Source organism: Myodes glareolus, chromosome 6, assembly GCF_982192425.1.
Source record: "Myodes glareolus chromosome 6, mMyoGla1.1, whole genome shotgun sequence".
Classification (NCBI taxonomy): Eukaryota; Metazoa; Chordata; class Mammalia; order Rodentia; family Cricetidae; genus Myodes; species Myodes glareolus.
Genome location: NC_142031.1, coordinates 28698532 through 28718665, shown reverse-complemented (window position 1 = coordinate 28718665; position 20134 = coordinate 28698532). Strand labels below are relative to the sequence as shown.

At 53.8% G+C, this 20134-nt stretch overlaps 1 protein-coding gene across 8 annotated transcripts in view; it reads left to right on the top strand.

Annotated features, from left to right (window-relative positions):
* Positions 1 to 18884, top strand: part of Dctn1 (dynactin subunit 1) — a 33927-nt gene extending 15043 nt beyond the window's left edge. For 2 of the 8 annotated variants that reach the window (XM_087907104.1, XM_087907101.1), the window contains exons 2-32: positions 1472 to 1717; positions 2029 to 2107; positions 2262 to 2296; positions 2933 to 2953; positions 5505 to 5522; positions 6866 to 6886; positions 8219 to 8410; positions 8718 to 8915; positions 9045 to 9249; positions 9318 to 9396; positions 9523 to 9682; positions 9789 to 9893; positions 10021 to 10212; positions 10297 to 10413; positions 10640 to 10792; positions 11609 to 11769; positions 11885 to 12053; positions 12841 to 12909; positions 13089 to 13151; positions 13247 to 13396; positions 13558 to 13719; positions 13802 to 13933; positions 14209 to 14334; positions 14763 to 14905; positions 15585 to 15751; positions 16272 to 16286; positions 16444 to 16577; positions 16671 to 16863; positions 17429 to 17508; positions 17980 to 18069; positions 18401 to 18884. In XM_087907104.1, coding sequence (XP_087763230.1) covers positions 1490 to 1717; positions 2029 to 2107; positions 2262 to 2296; positions 2933 to 2953; positions 5505 to 5522; positions 6866 to 6886; positions 8219 to 8410; positions 8718 to 8915; positions 9045 to 9249; positions 9318 to 9396; positions 9523 to 9682; positions 9789 to 9893; positions 10021 to 10212; positions 10297 to 10413; positions 10640 to 10792; positions 11609 to 11769; positions 11885 to 12053; positions 12841 to 12909; positions 13089 to 13151; positions 13247 to 13396; positions 13558 to 13719; positions 13802 to 13933; positions 14209 to 14334; positions 14763 to 14905; positions 15585 to 15751; positions 16272 to 16286; positions 16444 to 16577; positions 16671 to 16863; positions 17429 to 17508; positions 17980 to 18069; positions 18401 to 18538 — 3795 coding nt within the window. In that variant the 5' untranslated portion in view covers positions 1472 to 1489 and the 3' untranslated portion in view covers positions 18539 to 18884. The remainder of the gene's footprint in view (positions 1 to 1471; positions 1718 to 2028; positions 2108 to 2261; positions 2297 to 2932; positions 2954 to 5504; positions 5523 to 6865; positions 6887 to 8218; positions 8411 to 8717; positions 8916 to 9044; positions 9250 to 9317; positions 9397 to 9522; positions 9683 to 9788; positions 9894 to 10020; positions 10213 to 10296; positions 10414 to 10639; positions 10793 to 11608; positions 11770 to 11884; positions 12054 to 12840; positions 12910 to 13088; positions 13152 to 13246; positions 13397 to 13557; positions 13720 to 13801; positions 13934 to 14208; positions 14335 to 14762; positions 14906 to 15584; positions 15752 to 16271; positions 16287 to 16443; positions 16578 to 16670; positions 16864 to 17428; positions 17509 to 17979; positions 18070 to 18400) is intronic. The other 6 variants (XM_087907103.1, XM_087907102.1, XM_085690647.2 and 3 more) reach the window with 6 other exon arrangements.
* The last annotated feature ends 1250 nt before the right edge of the window (positions 18885 to 20134 follow it).

Sequence of the window (20134 nt, the reverse complement as noted above, 5' to 3'; positions counted from 1 at the left end):
CTGTGCTGAGTGTGGGGGTATCAGGAAGGACACCCTGCAGTCTTTAGGCCCATAGGGTCACATTTTCTTGCCTTATTTGTTTGCTGCAAGCTTGCTGGTTCATGGAATAATTATTGCTAAAAATGGCTTAGGTGTGATTTTCTTCCAAATCATGGTCTGATTTGGGACCTAATTTCATGTGTTCAGTTATCACAGCTATGTAAGAAGCCGGGAACTTCCCAAGGACAGTGTTTTTGTTTGTTTCTTTGCCTGCCCAGTTGAAGTGCTGGGCAGGGTCTGAGTACTGTAAGGGGCTAATTTGAGGGACTGTTTATTTGGTCTGTGTTTTCTCTTTGTGGCAGCATGAACGGGGAAGGATCTCCAGAGCTTGAGGGAGAGTAGCCAGCAGGATGAGGACCAGAGAGAGAGCTGTGTGGTGAATGGGTGCAGTCAGCCACCCTGGGACGTCTCAGTAGACATGTGGATGGAGTGACAGTGCTTGAGGGCCTGGACATAGGTGCAGCTCTCTGCCTCTGAAGAAAAGTCTAGTTTGATGGAATGGTCTGTGCCTGTGATCCTAGCGTTCAGGAAGCTGGGGCAGGAGGATTGCAAGGTCCACACTAGCCTAGGGTAATACTGACATTCTGTCTCAAAGAACAATAACAAGAATTTTTCTTTTTTTTTTAAAAAAAAGCATGCACACACCCAGTAGAAGAAATGGGTGGAGTGTCATGGAGAGCTCGGAGAAGGGCATTTGAATCCCGAGAAAGACAGGACAGTGGAGAGGGCCACTACTGAGCCACTGTTTCTCAGCTCTGGTTCCTCAGACAGGGTTGTGGGGAACCTGATCTGAATTGAGCTGTTTGCTTGTTCTTCCTCTCCTTGGGGGCAGTACACCCAAGAAGCAGCCATATGGTGACGTTCAAAGATCTACCCATGAATCCTGATTTGTTATTCAATTAAATTCTTAAGAATTAATTCTAGTAGATTCTGGAGGATTTTGGAATACCGTTTAAATTTCATTTATTTTTTTTCATTTTTTTAAGATTGTCATTATTCATTTTTGTTCCCTTAAGGTTCATCTCACTTTAGGCCAGGTTGACCTAAAGCTCAATCATGTAGTTCAGGCTAGCCTCAAGCTCATGATAATCCTGTCTGAGCTTCCCAAGAGCTGGGATTACATGTGTGAGCTATCAAAACAAGCTTTTTTTCTTGAAACAAGCTCTCATTATGTAGCCCAGGCTGACCTTTAACTTATTTTTTGTAGTCCAAGTTGACCTCAAACTCATGGCTATCCTCCTGTCTTAACGCCCTGGGTATTGAGATCCTGTCTTTGGGGAAATTTTGGACACATCACTGATGTTTTTCAGAGGAAATTTGTGGACTTACTCCACCCTTAGAGTGGAGTTTAAGGTGATGACTTGTGGTGCTTTCAACCTGGGATCCTGTCTGCAGCCTCTGACTGTGTATGTCTGCACTGTCTGTTTTCCAGACTCCGAGCGGCAGCAGGATGAGTGCAGAGGCGAGTGCCCGGCCCCTGCGGGTAGGCTCCCGTGTGGAGGTCATTGGGAAAGGCCACCGAGGCACTGTGGCCTATGTTGGAGCCACACTCTTTGCCACTGGCAAATGGGTGGGCGTGATCCTGGATGAAGCAAAAGGCAAGAACGATGGCACTGTTCAGGGAAGGAAGTATTTCACGTGTGATGAAGGCCATGGCATCTTTGTACGCCAGTCTCAGGTAACACACCATGCTTGCATGTATGTGTGTGTATGTGTGTGCACGCGTATGCGTGTGTGTGCGCGCGCGCGTATGTGCGCGTGTGCGTATGCGTGTGTGCGTGTGTGTGTGTGCGCATATGCATCTGTGTGTGATGTGTGTATGCACATATATCACTTGTGCCACTAGTGTGTAGATGCTTCTTTTTCCTGGGTGGGACACAAGGCTGTGGTTGGGAGAAAGGGAAGTTCTGGTACTCCCGCTTGCTCGAAAGCTCAGAGGGGATCACAGGCGTTCTTGATCTGACTGTGGATTCTCCTCTTTGACTTCAGATCCAGGTATTTGAAGATGGAGCAGATACTACTTCCCCAGAGACTCCTGATTCTTCTGCTTCAAAGGTTCTCAAGAGAGGTACTAGCTACACCTGATCCGAGTTTTCCACCCATCCCCTAACAACAGGGCTTCAGCTCTGTGCTCCCTTGTTCTGTCCTCCCCATCCCACTGAGGGGGTCTTTCCCCCTTACCCTCTGTATAAATGTACTTTGTTGCTATTTGCTTTCTACAGAGGGAGCTGATGCAGCTACAAAGACCAGCAAATTGGTGAGTGGTTTGGGAGCTGGGAGGGAGTAGCACAGAGAGGGAGGGAGGGAGGGAGGGAGGGAGGGAGGGAGGGAGGGAGGGAGGGAGGGAGGGAGGAGAAAGACCCAGGGCTAGGCAGGTCAAAGCAGAAGATGGGTCTGAACTGAACTTCCAGGCGCCTAACCTCACCAAGAAGGACACTTTTTGGGTTCTTAATGAATTGCTACATCAGGGCTAAAGTAAAGGTGGCAGGAAACACTGCTAGGGTCAAGTAGGATTGAACTGAGGGAGATTGGGAGGGCAGGCATAACCCCAGTGGTGTAGCCAGCTTCCGACCTTCTGGTGTCCAAAGAAGCCAAGGCCTGAGGGTTTAGGGCAGGGTAAGGTGGAGGGACTCTTGGTCACAAGTGTTATAAGATGCATACAGAGGGCCTTCTAGCTCCCTTCCCCTCTCCCCTGCAGAGGGTTGGGAGGCTGGCCTCCGGCTTCTCTAAGCCGGGTGAACACCCTAGAAGCGGGTTCTTGAGGAATCCCTTGAAGCTTGTCCAACTCCTCACCCATTGCCTGTGTTCACCTCAGTTGGTATTAACACCTGGCACAGGATGTCTGGCCAGGCGCTTTGTTCTCTAACTCTGCCCTTTCCTACTCCTAACGCAGCGGGGACTGAAGCCTAAGAAGGTGGTGTGTTTACTGTTTGTATCTGGGTGGGTGGGTGGATTGTGAGCCCATCCCGCTCTCCTGCATGTCCCCCCACCCCCACCACTGCATGCATGTGTGTGTAACCATGGGGCTGGGATGGCCAGAGGAAATGGCAGTTTGTCTTCCAGAGTGCCTTTGAGGAGAACAAGGACATAGGTTCAGGGACCAGGTCAAAGCAGCCCTCACTAGACAGCTTCTCCCTGCTCTAGACCACTGCCCCCTCACCCCCCCGTTAGAGACTGCAGGTGCCTGATGGCGCATCACAGCAGCTAGTTTACAGTGAGTTCTCACTTAGCCAGATCTAGGGGCATGGCAGGGCATAGGGAAGGAATGGAGCTGGGGAAAGGACCAGAAATAGAGTGGTTGTGCAGAGAGGAGGTCAGAGTCCTGAGGAGCAGTTGGGAAGTCGGCACTTTGCCTGCCTGCCTTTGTGTCGGTGCTGCCCCGAGTGCCTGCTGTACTCTGCCTGGTGGTCTTTTGCTGTCTCCTCATCTAGTATGTGTCGAGCCCCTCTCCCCCAGGGTCTTGACCGTGCCACCCCCTGCCTCTAACAGACTTTTCTGTAGGTCTTTTGAGAGGGTCTCACTTCGTAGCTCATTCTAGTCTGAAACTCACTGTGTAGGCAGACTAGCCTAGAACTTACGGCAGTCTTCTGCCTCGGCCTCCTTAGTGGGATTCCATATGGTCACCACATGCCCAGCTCCTCTCCAAAGACTTTTACACACTTAAATTGCTGCCGTGACCACTTCCTCACAGCAGCCCTTGCCTTGGGCCTCTGCCCTGCATGCCCCTGTCTGAGCCATGCGTGCAGTTCTGTGGGCTCCTTGTTGCCAGGCTCTCGGACTTTCCTGATGTTGCATGGGAAGCTTCTGGGTTGGGTGGGAAGGGGGAAGAGAGCATCTTTTCAACTCCTGGTGGGCGTTGAAAAGACTTGGGAGTCTTACTTGGTAGAGGCCACATGCTGGTACTTATTTTTGATCCTCAGTCCTGGCTCCTGGTAGGGATAGAATTCTAAGGCAGATATCACTGTAAAGAACGCTAGACATGTTCCAGATGCATGGGGACTTGCTTCATTCCTTGATTGTTTTTTGTCTTGTGATTGGAGTTTTGGTTTCACCCCAGGTCCCTGAGTAGAGGAGAACATGAAACTGCCGTGTGAGACTGGCCGAGTTTGGCTGCAGGCTCACGTGGCCCTGGTAGGAATGTGAGCAATGCCCAGGTTCTGGAGAAATGGGACAGCCCGGCTTCAACTGCTTGTGCTACAGAATGCAGCAGTGGTGTCCCCGCTGTCTCCAGTCTTTACCCAGGGTTCAGTCAAAGCAGATCATTTAGTCAGAGTTCTCTCCTGTCATCCCCACCGTATGGGGAGCTAGATCTAGAGCAAAAACCAGTGCATGTGTGTTTCTGTGTATGGGTGTTTTGCTTCCATGTTTGTTAGTGTACCATGTTTGAACAGTGCCTGTGGATGCCAGGAGAGGGTGATGGGTGCCCCCGGGACTGGAGTTATACATGGTTATGAGCCACCAATGACTGCTGTAAGAGCAGCCAAGGCTTTGTAACCTGTGAGGCATTAGCTCGCCCAAACCAGTGTTTTGAGAGGGAGTTAGGAAAGAACATGGGTGCCTCTAAAAATACTTGCCCTTTCTAGAAAGCTTTAGACACAGGCTTTCATCTCTATATAGCCTGGAAAAGTGAGGGAAGAGCCCTACACTGTTATCAGAGCTGCTGCCAGTGGCATGTCCCAGGGTTCCCTAATTACTGTGTACTCTTCAGAGCTGGAGCTGGGTGCTGAAGGGGTGCTCTGACTGTCTTGCTGATAAGAGATTTTTTGGTATCTCTGGTGTGTGTAAGAGAAGTGGATGCAATGGGGTTGTCAGGGCCAGAATGTAATTAGGAGAGGTTGATGGAGCTGTCACACTCTCTGTTCCTGTCCACAAATTCCCTGACTCCTTAATGTGCCATTTCTGCAAGTGCCCCCCCCCCCCCCGGCCCAGCATTTTGAAGCAAGGACTTGGAGGTGGTGGTGGTGGGGCTAGAACCTTGTGTTTGATGGAGAGGAAGGGCAGCTTTGCGCAGGACTTAGTCCCATCCGGAGGAGGAGGAGCCACCGGTTCTGGGTGGTTGCTAGGTGACCTAGGACTGGTAGCTCCACCCCCATGGAGCCGAAGAGGGTGGGTGCATGACGTCAGGCGGAGCTGCTGCTGCTGCTGCGGCCACTGAGGCTGCCATCAGCTTAAGCTGGCGACCTGGGCCAGGGAAGGCTCCGGGAGCCTGCTGGAGCCTGCCGGAGCTCGGGATTGTCTGCTGACTCGCTGCACACCTGCCAGGGCATCTGTGTCACCGCAGCAGTCTTTTGCAGGCCCGGAAGCCAAGGCTGCATTGTTGGGATTTGATGCACTAATCTCCTGTCTCCGCCGCCTTTCCCTCCCTCCCTTCGTCTGTCTTTCCTCCCTGTGTTTGTCTGCCCTCCTCTGCCCCTCACTCTTTTTCCTCTCCTTGCTTTCTGTGGTTTTCTGCAATGATGAGACAGGCACCGACAGCCCGAAAGGTACTCTTGCTTGCTCTGGTCCTGCTGCCGGGTTGCCAGGGCGATGGAAGCAGGCTGCTGGGGTGGGGGTGGGGGCTGATTTGACTTCATCAGTCTACCTGGCTGGGGGAGGAGGGTAAGGATGAAGGGGGAGGCAGGGAGAGGTGTGTGTCACTACCGTGCCCCACCCCTGCATGTTTCTTAATCTACCTACTTTGGGCTCTGATTGAGTCTGTTCCAGACCTTGTACCCAGTGGCCTCCCAGGCTTGGGCTTCAGGCAGTCTTTACTGCAGACTCACTTGGGAGGGTTTCCTGGGGTCCAGCACGAGGCAGCAGGCTAGGTGTATCAGTGCTTGAAGCATGCCTACTTAACAGCTTTTGCTTGTTCTTCCGTCATCCTGCCTCCCCAGAGTTTGTGCTAGGGAGTTAATCAGGGTGGGATGGGGGCCTAGAAGAGTTGGCTCATAGCTGTGGTGAATTAGTCCTGACTAGAAGGTGGGCATTGGTCTGCTTGGACTCAGTGTCTGCTGAAAACAGCTCAAGTTGAATCTTTGCTAGAGCCCTGAGGCACAGCCAGCAGACCTCTGGGAGTTGGAGCTAATTGCCCCTTGCCACACAGAAGTAACCCAAAGGCCTCCTGGGTTGCTTTGTAACAGTGGATCTTGTGTGCTCTGCCCACCCCCACTGCTTTCCTCCAGCTGGAGGGTTACTTTGCTGAGCTGTGGGCTTTTACTGGTGCAGTATTCATAGTCCTGACACCTGAGCCCTCTGCCTTAGGGATGGAGCCTGCTGCAAGACCCGGACCTGAGGGGCGGGGACACACACACACACACACACACACACACACACGACAGCCTTGTTCTGTTTTAGGACTCTGAAGGGTTCTGAGTTCCCATTTCTGGGTGTGTGGTACTCGTCATGGGCCAGGTCCGAGGGTATCCTTTCTAGAGTCTAGCACTTGATGGAAGAGGCAGACTTGGTAAAGTCCTTGGGAGTGGTGTCTGGGTGGGGCCCCTAGGCTGGAGTGGGAGATCCTTCCCAGAAGGACAGTCTCTGGAGACCTTCTTGCCAGCTGCTGCCTTTGCTTTCCTGTGGCTCAGCTAAGGGAAGGACTTCTAGGATCTGTAGGGTATCTGAAGGGGTGAGGCCTACAAGGGTTGGGTAAAAACGAGGGTAGGAACAGGGCAGCTGGAGATGTGAGTTCCTGGAGTAGGTATGGTGATTCCCTGAGGGATGCGGTGGGATGGGATTGGTGGGGCTAGCCCCGTCTGTGGCTGTTTCTGCTCTCATTGCTACCTCTGTCCTCCTGCCGTGACCCTTTCTTTCCTGACTTCTTCTCTTCTGGCTCCTGTTGCCTGTCCAGACCACAACTCGACGGCCCAAGGTGAGAACAAGCAGGTCTCTGTAAGCCACTGCCAAGTGCACACACGTTTCAGGCATGTGCATGTATGTGGTCATGCATGCTAGCAAGTAAATGTTGGTTGCCGTGTACGACGGGCTCCCTTGAGGGAGAAGAGCGGCTTGTGGCTGGTGACTGGGCCCTCCTGGGAATTTTTTAAGATTTATTTTTATTTTATGTGTATGAATGTTGCCTGCATGTATGTGTACCGTATATGTACCCTCAGAGGCCAAGATAGGGTGTCAGATCTTTTGGGAGTTGCCACGTGAGTGCTGGGAGTCAAACCTGGGTCCTCTGGAAAAGCAGCCAGAACTCTTAACTGCTGAGACATTTCTCCAGCCTTGGCAACCTCTAATCCTTAAGAGGCCATCTTAGCCAGTAGATTTAGTAGGGAAGAGCAGTAAACAGGGCTGTGGCTAATCAAGACAGGCTTTGACCAGCTTTGACAGGTGAGATTAAAAGAAGTGAGGATCTTGGCAGTGCACAGTATCTGGGTGAGGGTGACTATCTGAAGGTCTCGGGGAGAGTATTTGTGGGTGCTCTGTGGTTTCCACATGTCTGCTCACCAGGAGAACTTTGGGGTTCAGTATTGCCAGGGGCAGCACTGTCTACCCTTGGGTTTGTGGCTTCCTGGAAGCTCTCCAACTCCCCACTCTAACCTTACATGGGGCCTAGATTCTGTTACTTAACTATAACTTTGTACTTGGGGAGGAAGTACAGGGGTATACTCTACCTACTGTGTTCCCAGGGTGGTCTATCTGCAGCTCCCAACTCAGCCCAATAGCCTATAGGGTCCCTTGACATAGACCAGAGGAGTGCTGTTCAGCTTGTTTCCCAGGACTGAGGAGCAGCCCTCTGTGCGAACATGACAACTGAGAACAATCCCTAATCTGTTCTTTGCTTCTGGGAATGACATTGATGCACTTCTTCTCTGCTGGGGGAGCTGGACATGGACCCAGCACAAGGACGGGAATGGGAGTATTTAGAAGTTGCTAGAATAATCACATGTAGGTCACAGACGGAAGTTCTGGGGAGTAAGATCCTGCTCTGAAGGTTGTGGCAGAGCAAGGAGCGTGTGGATACCATGCCAAGGGAGGAACCTTGTAATCATGTCTCTCCTCCTCTCCTCCCTTTCTCCACTGTCCTTCGTCCTGCTGCTCTTGGACTCTGTCACTGTCCCTCCCCTCTACTTCTTTGGTCTCATTGTGCTTTCATATGCGCTCTGTCTTCCCTCCTCTGCTCCTTCCCCTGCTCCGGCTCTTCTTCCACATTCCCATATTCTATTCTCTTTGTGGCCCGCCCTTGTCCTCTTAATAGCCTACTCGCCCAGCCAGTACTGGGGTGACGGGGGCCAGTAGCTCCCTGGGCCCCTCTGGGTCAGCATCAGCCGGTGAACTAAGCAGCAGTGAGCCCAGCACCCCAGCTCAGACTCCGCTGGCAGCGCCCATCATCCCCACACCGGCCCTCACCTCTCCTGGAGCCGCACCTCCACTTCCATCTCCCTCGAAGGTAAGGATAGAATTAAGGCACCCATGGGCCTGTGACCTTGGCTAGGTGCTGGGCTGGAGTCGGAAACCACTAGTAGGGACATAGCGTGTGGATGGTCAGCTCTTGACTGGGCTGTTCTCTCCTTCCTGCCCTTTTATACCTTCTCCAGATGTGGTGTGCCACGTGTTCCTCGTAGATGTCTGTATGCCACTTGCTCTTGGTTCTCAGTCCACAGAGATGTTTCTGTGCATTCTTGTCTTTGCTCCAGCTCAATTTTGTTAAGGTGGGGTGGGGGCTGTGCAGAAACCATGGGACCTCTTGTTGGCAGGAGGAGGAAGGTCTTAGGGCCCAGGTGCGGGACCTGGAGGAGAAGCTGGAGACCCTGCGTCTGAAACGATCGGAAGACAAGGCGAAGCTGAAAGAGCTGGAGAAGCACAAGATCCAGCTGGAGCAGGTGCAGGAATGGAAGAGCAAAATGCAGGAGCAGCAGGCAGACCTGCAGCGGCGCCTCAAGGAGGCGCGGAAGGTGGGCCTTGGGATGAAGCTGGTACGGGCGGTGAGGTGAACCCAAATCCAGGCTGGAATATAGGGTGCCTCAGGAGAAAGGGTGGCATGGGACTCATCTGCTCTTGCTCCACCTACCTCCAACCTCCAGGAAGCCAAGGAGGCGCTGGAGGCGAAAGAGCGCTACATGGAGGAGATGGCAGACACAGCTGATGCCATCGAGATGGCCACTCTGGACAAGGAGATGGCCGAAGAGCGGGCTGAGTCTCTGCAGCAGGAAGTGGAGGCTCTGAAGGAGCGTGTGGATGAGCTCACCACAGACTTGGAGATCCTCAAGGCTGAAATTGAAGAGAAAGGTAAGGGACTGTGAACAGGGGGGCAGCTAGTGGAGTAGGAGCAGCCAAACACACTGTTGCTCTCACAGGCTCGGACGGGGCTGCGTCAAGCTACCAGCTCAAACAGCTAGAGGAGCAGAATGCCCGCCTGAAAGACGCCCTGGTGAGGTAGGCCTTCCTCCGTCCCTGTCCTGCCTCAGTGTCTGAGTACTCATTACCTTGTGTCTGACACACGCTTTCTGCCATCTCTGTCTTCTCTTTGCCTCCCTCCCTTGCTCCTTCCGCTTCTCCAAGGATGCGAGATCTCTCTTCCTCAGAGAAGCAGGAACATGTAAAACTCCAAAAGCTCATGGAAAAGAAGAACCAGGAGCTGGAGGTTGTGAGGCAGCAGCGTGAGCGTCTCCAGGAGGAGCTGAACCAGGCAGAGAGCACCATCGATGAGCTCAAGGAGCAGGTCTGTGTGCACAGCCCCCACCTGGACCTGTATTGATGCTTCTGCTGCCCTCTTCCCTCTAGGCCCTTACAGCGGCACTCCTCCCTCTCCGTTCCCTTCAACACAGGTGGACGCCGCTCTGGGCGCCGAGGAGATGGTGGAGATGCTGACTGACCGGAACCTGAATCTAGAAGAGAAAGTGCGGGAATTGCGGGAAACTGTGGGGGATTTGGTAAGAGAAAAGCAGATCCTTGACTTCTGATCCTGTCGGAGAGTATTTGGAAGGGATCTTCTGAGAGCGAGGTTGACCTCTGAGCCTCCTGACCCTGTCTGTACCCTCCCAACTCTGTGGCATCCAGGAAGCGATGAACGAGATGAATGACGAGCTGCAGGAGAACGCACGGGAGACAGAGCTGGAGCTGCGGGAGCAGCTGGACATGGCAGGCGCCCGAGTGCGGGAGGCCCAGAAGCGTGTGGAAGCCGCCCAGGAGACAGTGGCGGACTATCAGCAAACTATCAAGAAGTACCGCCAGTTGACCGCACACCTACAGGTGCCTGCCTAGCCCCTGCTCTCAGCTCACGGTCATGCTAGGGCTCCCAGGACCCACTGTGCTTCATTCACTGTCTGCTCTCAGGATGTCAATCGGGAGCTGACGAACCAGCAGGAGGCGTCTGTGGAGAGACAACAGCAGCCACCTCCAGAGACTTTTGATTTCAAAATCAAGTTTGCTGAGACCAAGGCTCATGCCAAGGTCAGAAAGCGGGCCGTGAAGCCAGGGGTATTAGAGAGCCCAACCTGGGCGTAGCTAAGGCCTGACATGGTATGGGGTTATGGACTCGGGGTGCTTTATGTGGTAGTTGTGGAAGAATTCTGGCCTGGGCTTATCCTAGAAACAAAGGGCCTGGTGGACCAAGCATAGTGGCTCTGCAGCTTCCCATCCAGGCTGAGAGCCTTCCTCCTCCCTGCCCACCTCACAGGCAATTGAGATGGAGTTGAGACAGATGGAGGTGGCCCAGGCCAACCGGCACATGTCCCTGTTGACGGCCTTCATGCCTGACAGCTTCCTTCGGCCAGGTGGAGACCATGACTGTGTCCTGGTGCTGCTACTTATGCCCCGTCTCATTTGCAAGGTATGACCAGGCAGTCACACGTGCAGCAAAACCTGTTACACTTGCTGTGAGCCAGGCATCGAGAGTGTGAAAGGAAGGCAGCAGGCACCATCTGCCCACAGAGCTTACAAGGTAGCAGGGTACGCTCGGGCAGCAAGGTCTCAGTGAGTACTGGGCCAGCTGCCACATTCCCCGGCTGCAGATCAGAAATACCTGAAGAAAAGCCTTGTATAATTGTTTTCTCATGATTCCCTAAGCAATCCGGTGTAGCTTGTGCTAGGTATAGCAGTAACTCAGAGGTGGTTTAATGTATACCAGAGTGTTCACATGGTTTACATGCAGATCCTGTGCATTTTACATGAGGTAGACAGACATCATGTGCTAGTGTATACAGGAGGGGTCTGAAGCCAGTCCCCTCCGATAGGAGAAACTGTTCAGAAAAGAGAAGTAGCCTTCTTGTGAGGGAGTTGCAGGTTGCTGAAGGAGTAACATTTAAGCTAGACCAGAGGTAGCCAGGAGTTAGCTAGGGGTTAAATGGCAGGGTAATAGTCTAGCCAGGAGTTAGCTAGGGGTTAGATGGCAGGGTAATAGTCTAGCCAGATTGCGAAGCAGCAGCTTTCAGTCACCTGGTTCTACTGCCCTCCATTCTCCTAGGCATTCACAAACTCCTGGCATCGTGACCTTGCCCGTCTGAGTCCCTTGCTGTCTGGAGTTGTTTTTGCTTCTCTTCCTGTATATTCGTACCCTTCACATGGTTGTTTAGCTGAGCCATGGGTTGCTGGGTCTGTGTTCTTTGTCCTCTACTCCCAGCCCAGTACCCTGATCTTCTTCCTACAGGCAGAGCTCATCCGGAAGCAGGCCCAGGAGAAGTTTGACCTCAGTGAGAACTGTTCAGAGCGGCCTGGGCTTCGCGGAGCCGCTGGGGAGCAGCTGAGCTTTGCTGCTGGGCTGGTGTACTCACTGAGTCTGCTGCAGGCCACATTGCACCGCTATGAGTAGTAAGAGACGCCCGTCCCCTCCCTCGCACCTGGCCTGTGAGTGCAGGATTCCCTGGAATGAATGGAGGTATTGTCTGGAGACTTTGGCCTCACAGAGCCCTTCTCTGGTCTTTAGTGCCCTCTCTCAGTGCAGTGTGGACGTGTATAAGAAGGTGGGCAGCCTCTACCCTGAGATGAGTGCCCACGAGCGCTCCCTAGATTTCCTCATTGAGCTGCTACACAAGGATCAGCTGGATGAAACTGTCAATGTGGAGCCCCTCACCAAGGCCATCAAGTATTACCAGGTCTGGGGCCAGAATTCAGGCTTGGGGAAGTTGCAAGGCAGGAGGGGATGTCTATCTAAGGGGAGTTATTGCCAGGGTATACACGGTTTTATGTCTGTGGTTGGCTGCTTGAGACCCAGTTTGCTCTGGTTTTGTCTTTGTTGTTTTTTGTGGTAGGTTTGTTGTTGGAAGAGATAGGACTAGTTTTTTTTTTTTGTTCTTTTGAGACTGGGTCTCGTGTAACCCAGGCTGGCCTTAAATTTGCTACGTAGCCAAAGATAACTTTGAACTCCTGATCCTCCTGCCTCCATCCAAATGCTGGGATAATAGGTCTATGCCATCATGTCTGGATTTAAACAAACAAACAAACAAACAACTGTTGTGTGTAGTATATGTGCATGCATGCATGTATGTGTATCCCATGCCACAGTGTACATGTAGAGGTCATAGGACAGCATGAGGAAGTTAATGCTTTCCTTCCCCGTATGGGTCTTGAGAATGGAACTCTGGTTGCGTGCCTTGGGAGCAGCTGTCTTTACTATTGAGCAGTTTCACTCGTGGTTTTATATAAGACAGCCTTTCACTGTAGCTCAAGTTGCCTTGAACTCTGATGCTTTTGTCTTAGCCTCTGCAGTGCTAGGAGTCTGGGCCTACACCACCAATCCCATTTCTCCTTTGCTCTGATGTGAACTTGTTTTGTGATGTAGCTACCTGGAGGGTGGGGAAAGTTTGTATCTCTTAAGACCACAGTATCCGGGGTTCAAACTCTTCCATAGGCTAAAGTCTCTCTCTGTGTCATCCTCCTCAGCATCTGTACAGCATCCACCTTGCTGAGCAGCCGGAGGATTCCACCATGCAGCTGGCTGACCACATCAAGGTGATATGTCGATCAGTGATTAAGATTGCTGTAAGGATAGGGGAGGAAGTCAGTCACGAGGTCAGCGAAGGTTGAGGACCCATGTGTACAGTCATCAGAAGGTGGGGACTCCTCAGAGACAGTGATGGGGCAGAAGAGCTCACATTAGAGGCTAAGACCACTTGTTTCTTTCTGCACAGTTCACCCAGAGTGCCCTGGACTGTATGAGCGTGGAGGTGGTGCGGCTGCGTGCCTTCCTTCAGGTGAGGCTCATCTGGATTTGACGGATTCTTTCCCTCCCCCACTTCTCCTAGTGCCAATGCTGACTTGGCTCCGCGTGTTTCCTTTTCGTGTGTAGGGTGGGCAGGAGGCAACAGATATTGCCCTTCTTCTCCGAGACCTGGAAACATCATGCAGTGACATCCGCCAGTTCTGCAAGAAGATCCGAAGGCGAATGCCAGGGACAGATGCTCCGGGGATCCCAGCAGCACTGGCCTTTGGATCACAGGTTTAGGGCTGAGATTGTGAGGGAAGGAAGCTGAGCAGAAACGGGGTGGGGGGTGGGGTGGCTATCACATAGAGATCTGGATCTGGCCAGGAGACTGGACTGGGAAACCAGGAGCTGTGGTGCTGTACCGGGTGGGCTCTTGACTCCAGCCTGTCACACAGGTGTCCGACACACTCCTTGACTGCAGGAAGCACTTGACGTGGGTGGTGGCTGTTCTGCAGGAGGTGGCAGCTGCAGCTGCCCAGCTTATTGCCCCCCTGGCAGAGAATGAGGGGCTGCCTGTGGCTGCATTGGAGGAGCTGGCTTTCAAAGCAAGCGAGCAGGTTGGTCTGGAACCTGGGGCTGTGGGGCTTGAGGAGGCAGTGGCCACTGCGAGCCTTTTAGACCTGCCCTTGGCTCTTGCAGATCTACGGGAGCCCCTCTAGCAGTCCCTACGAGTGCCTGCGCCAGTCCTGCACCATCCTCATCAGCACAATGAACAAGCTGGCCACAGCCATGCAGGAGGGCGAGTATGATGCAGAGCGGCCCCCCAGCAAGGTAGGTGGAGGTTTCTGGGGACCCAGGGGCCTGCAGAAGTGCAGCCTGAAGGGCTGCCCTGGTTGTGGAGGGTGAGGAGTCTAGAAGGAGGAGCATCCTGCCTAGAAGTCAGGATGAGTTGTCTGTGACTGGATGTCTTCGAAAGGAGGGCACTAGATGTCCCTTGCCCAGCCTCCACCCTCTGACCCACTCCATCCTCCTTCCCCAGCCTCCACCCTCTGACCCACTCCATCCTCCTTCCCCAGCCTCCATCTCTGACCCATTCTGTCTTTTAGCCTCCTCCGGTTGAACTTCGGGCTGCAGCCCTGCGTGCGGAGATCACAGATGCTGAAGGTCTGGGTTTGAAGCTTGAAGATCGAGAGACAGTTATCAAGGAGTTAAAGAAGTCTCTCAAGATTAAGGTGCGGAGGACTGAGAGATGGATCTATGGTTAAGAGCACAGCGGCTCTTCCAGCGACCCTGGTTTGATTCCCAGCACCCACATGGTGACTCACAACCATCTTTAACTCTAGTCCTAGGAGATCCAATGCCCTCTTCTGGTCTCTGAGGGCACCAAGTACACACATGGTACACAGACATACATACATGTAGTCAAAACACCATACACATAACATAATTAATTAAATAGTTAAGGTGAAGACTGGGAGGTGTGGCAGGACTGGGCAGCAGCAGGTGCTGGCAGTGGGGATCAAGGTGGTGTGGGAGTTGAGGAAAAAAGTGGGGCCTGCAGCTAGGGGTCACTGGGGAGGGAGCCTCACATCCCGTAGTCTAACCCAGTCCTGGGGCTTTGGGGAGGATGTTGGGGAGCTAGAAGTGTTACTTTGTCCAGGGAGAGGAGCTGAGTGAGGCCAACGTGCGGCTGAGCCTCCTGGAGAAGAAGCTGGACAGCGCTGCCAAGGATGCAGATGAGCGCATTGAGAAAGTCCAGACTCGGCTGGAGGAGACTCAGACCCTGCTGCGAAAGAAGGAGAAGTCAGCACCATCCCTGGGCCCTGAGTCCTGCACCCATCCCGTCCCTGGACCCTGAGTCCTCCACCCATCCCGTCCCTGGGCCCTGAGTCCTCCACCCATCCCGTCCCTCGGCCCCGAGTCCTCTACCCATCCCGTCCCTGGGCCCTGAGTCCTCCACCCATCCCGTCCCTGGGCCCTGAGTCCTGCACCCATCCCGTCCCTGGGCCCTGAGTCCTGCACCCATCCCGTCCCTGGGCCCTGAGTCCTGCACCCATCCCGTCCCTGGGCCCTGAGTCCTCTACCCATCCCGTCCCTGGGCCCTGAGTCCTGCACCCATCCCGTCCCTGGGCCCTGAGTCCTGCACCCATCCCGTCCCTGGGCCCTGAGTCCTCCACCCATCCCGTCCCTGGGCCCTGAGTCCTCCACCCATCCCGTCCCTGGGCTCTGAGTCCTCCACCCATCCCGTCCCTGGGCCCTGAGTCCTGCACCCATCCTGTCCCTGGGCCTTGAGTCCTGCACCCATCCCTCCTACCTGCCACTTTCTGTCACTAGAGACTTCTTCCTTGTAATGTGACTTCCCTAGTGCATTCCACTGCATTGTTCTGACGGCAGCTGGGGTTGCGTCTAAGGGGCTGCTCTCAGGGTGGAAAGTCATGTGGGGCTGTGAGGGACATGCCTGAGCCCAGGTTCTCTGTCACAGAGACTTTGAGGAGACAATGGATGCACTCCAGGCTGACATCGACCAGTTGGAGGCAGAGAAGGCAGAGCTAAAGCAGCGGCTGAACAGCCAGTCCAAGCGCACGATTGAGGGGCTCCGGGGTCCCCCTCCCTCAGGCATTGCTACCCTGGTCTCTGGCATTGCTGGTGGTGAGTACAGTGTGCAGGTGGCATTGGCCTAGAGACTGACTGTCCTTTCTTCTGGCCTCAGTTTGGCTTCAGGTGCCTGTACCCCAGGTGTTCAGCCAAGAACACGCTTGTTTTCTCTTGCCATGAAGATGGGCTTGGAGACCCACTGAGTAAAGTAGCATGTTACCAAGACTGCCAGTGAAGGCAGAGTAATGACCAAGTTAGTCTCTAGAAACTCCCTGCTGGGCCCGCCACGCCTTCCCAGCTCAGCCATATTCAAAACAGGCCGAGCCACTCTGCTTAAGTGTCCAGCCTTGCCTGGTCTCTCAGCAGATCTGCGTCATTTCCTCATGGATTTTGCCCTCTTTCACACATCTGCTCTCACCCCAGTGGCAGAGCAGGGTCTTAGAGAGGAGTCTTTGGTGGTGAGGAAGAGGGTCTTCTGCGTGTTGTGTCCAGAGTTTCTGTTTCGTCCTGCACCCCCACATTTTCTAATCCCCTCTCTCTCTTTCTGCTCCCCCATGGGCTCTCCTGCACACAGAAGAACAACAGCGAGGTAGAGACTCCCCCGGCTGGGGTTTACCAAGGCCTTGGGCATTGGGATGGGGACAGCATGAGGCTTCTCTCAGGAGCTTTCAGAAGTGGAGGTGTGAGGGAAGAGCCAGTTCTCAACCTCTGCAGCCAGGACTGATGACGCTCTGTGACATTGACAGGGGGCTCTCCTGGGCAGGCTCCAGGTGCCTTGCCAGGCCCGGGGCTGGTGAAGGACTCGCCGCTGCTGCTCCAGCAGATCTCCGCCATGAGGCTGCACATCTCGCAGCTCCAGCATGAGAACAGCATCCTTAGAGTAAGGCGCCCGTGGGGGTGTGCCGGCCGTGATGGGCACTGAAGGCCACCTGCACCTCTTACACGACTTCTGTTCCCTCCCACACCCTGACAGGGAGCCCAGATGAAGGCATCCTTGGCCGCTCTGCCCCCTTTGCATGTCGCCAAGCTTTCCCTCCCGCCCCACGAGGGCCCTGGTGGTGAGCTGGTGGCCGGGACACTGTATCGCAAGACCAGCCAGCTACTGGAGACACTAAATCAGCTGAGCACGCACACGCATGTAATAGACATCACACGGACCAGCCCAGGTGTGTGCTCCCCACTGTGAGAAGATGGCTGTGGCCTCAGTTTCCCTGAGCCTTACTCATGTTCTCTCCTGCTTTCTCTTCCCCTCCTCTGTCTTTCCTTCCACTCTTCTCTCGGATAGGGATTGAATTGAAGGCCTCAAGCTTGCTACTAACGCTCTGTAGACCCAGATTTTTACTTGTTAATTTTTTGTTTGTTTTGGTTTTTGAGACAGGGTTTCTCTGTGTAGCCCTGGCTGCCCTGGAACTCACTTTGTAGACCAGGCTGGCCTTGAACTCAGATCCAGCTGCCTCTGCTTCCCTGAGTGCTGGGATTAGAGAAAGCATGTGCCACCATGCCCGACACTTTTTAATTTTTTTATGTTTATTTTTGAGACAAGGTCTCGGTAAGTTGCCCAGGCAGGCCTTGAACTACCTATTCTCCTGTCCAGTCTCCCAGCAGCTGGGTTCTAGGCTTTCCCACCAGACCCAGTTCTCGCGCTCTCTAAAGTGCCTGTACTACGGGGTTCAGTGCTGATGCTCCTGACCGTGTAGTTCAGCAGCCTTCAGCGTCCTTCCCTCTTCACAGCTGCCAAGAGCCCGTCGGCTCAGCTTATGGAGCAAGTGGCTCAGCTCAAGTCCCTGAGTGACACCATTGAGAAGCTCAAGGTCAGTCACATCCTGCCTTTCCTACACTGGACTCTTAGCTCACCCCTTGGTAGTGCCAGGCACTTCTGGGGTCTCTCTGCACCTGCTCCATGCTTTGAGGCACACTGGGGAGAGGGTGGGAGGGAAGGGAGGCTTCTCAACAAAGCGTCTGCGTAGGATCCTCTTTCGGCTGCTGAACCACCAGTGCTGACCCAGCGGTTCTTCAGGATGTGTGGCCGCAGCTTCTGTCAGCTGAAGCATTTGAGGGCAGAACATTTGCCAGTGGTTTCTTACACTGTACTATTATGGCTGTAACAGAAGCCGAGTTTGGCCTTCCAGAGTGACGGTGCATAAAGCATGGAGGATGCTGGGTGGAGATGGGTTAGAGATGGGCAGAAGTGTGGTGATAGGAAGCCAAGTTCTCTGTGAAGCTGGGCAGGTCTTGAACTACCACTGGGTCCCCTGACTGACCCCCTCTCTCCCCCTCCCCAGGATGAGGTCCTCAAGGAGACAGTAACTCAGCGTCCCGGAGCTACCGTTCCTACTGACTTTGCCACCTTCCCTTCGTCAGCCTTCCTCAGGGTAAGGGGGAGCACACAGCAGGGGATGGTGGCACCATGCTGGGTGCTCCTGTGGGTTCTGCCCTTCTTCCTGGGCCTTGAAGAGGCCTTTATCTGGCAGGGCCAAGTCTTGCTTCCAGCTTTTATAGATTGGACTGTCCCGGCACATAAGTAACGCCTGCCCTGGCTTTTCCACCGGGAGGAGCGCGGCTGCCTTGTTAGACCCACCTGTGCTAGTTTGAAAGATGGTTCCAGTGTCCAGGGTCTGACACACTGCCAGTGCCCAGGGGCCTTCAGTGCCCATAGTCAAGGCAGCCCTTGACCTGACGTCCTCGTTCTGTTCCCAACACAAGGCCAAAGAAGAGCAGCAGGATGACACGGTCTATATGGGCAAGGTGACCTTCTCGTGTGCGGCCGGCCTAGGACAGCGACACCGTCTGGTTCTGACCCAGGAGCAGCTGCACCAGCTCCACAGTCGCCTGATCTCCTAAGCACTCCTCCCCTGCTGTCCCCTTTGGCCCACGGACCCCTCTGGCACCACTGTCCAGCCGCAACCGCCTCAGCCACTCCTTGGTTGAACCCGTGGGCTAAAGCTCTTGCCTGGGTCAGCTTCACCAGGTCTGGTTAGGGTCCTGCAGCTTCTGTAACCTGGGTTTCCCTATCCGCCCCTGACCTCTTCCTTAATTCGCTGTTCCGCTGCTCCCTCTTTTCCGAGGGGCCTCAGGGCATTGGAGGGGGACTGACACCCCTCCACTAAAGATTGAGTGAGGTCTCCCTGGCTGAGGACTTCACACCCTTTCCTCCCCCCTCCCCCCCATTAAAGCAACTTCTACTTCACTGCTTTCTGTGTGGTTCTGAGTGGGACTTGGGCCAACTGGTTCGGAACGGGTGGAGGAGGATTGCTGAAGAAACTGGGTGGGCCAAGGCTGAAAGCCCCCTGGAGGTGGGTGAAGGGCTGTGCCTGCAACACGTGTGCAGTCAGCTGCTCTAAGAATGGGACAAAGCGCTTAGCGGAAGGGGGAGCCCTGTAGCTTGTCCAGCTCTGTTCCTCCCTACAACTTGGATATTTTCAGTCCACTTCAATGCAAGTCACAAAACTTGTGCCAAAACTCGCCCCAAATCAGTGTCATGGGAGTAGGGGTTGTGAATTCTTGGGATTTCTGGTCTTGCTCTAGACCTGTTGAAGTACTTCCAGGAGGGAGACTTAGGGCCTGTTAGCATTCTAGAACTTCAGATCTTAGTCCAGGTTTTACTGACCAGTTCTTGGAGGTGTTCTCATACTGCCCATGTGGGGAAAGATGTTCTCAAGGGACCTCACTGGAGGGGAAGTAGCAGATGGGAGGGAGCCCTGGGGCCTCATTTGCAATCAGAACACCCCTAGGAAGATCAGTATATTATGGGATTTAAATACCCTGTCTTTAGCCTTTCCTGCTGGAGTTTCGGGAAAGTTCTTTAGGTAACCTAGTACTCTCAAGGATAGTGCATGGCTAATGCCACTTTAGGTGCTAAGACTTGACTTGCTTTGTACCAGGGAGGCCTTGGAGGTAGGGCTTGGTTGCCCCAGAACTAGGGACAAGGGTTGCTGTGTGTGTGTCTGTGTGTGTGTGTGTCTGTGTCTGTGTACCGGCTAGAGAATAACCCCAGGAGCTGTCCACCTTGTATTTTTGAGATGGGATCTTTCATTGGGATTTTGGGCTTGTTGAAGGACTCTGGCTTCCCAGAGAGCTCCAGGGGTGAATGGCAAGCTCACACCGCACACCCAGTGTCCTACTGGAACTCATACTCAGGTCTTCGCGCCAACTGAGCCATTTTCCCAGCCCCTGAGTCCATCCTTTGTTTGTTTGTTTGTTTGTTTATTGAGACAGAGTTTCCCTATAGCTTTGGAGCCTGTCCTGGAAACCACTCTGTAGACCAGTCTGGCCTTGAACTCAGAATTCAATTCCTCTGCTGGGGTTAAAGGCTCGCACCACCACCTCCTGTCTTCTGTCCCTTGTTAAATGCCTTCTGACTGCATGCAGCTGCTTGCATAGGAATGCCAGCACTATCAGACTGTTTCCTTGCTGTCCACGGCTTCTCTTCAACCAGCA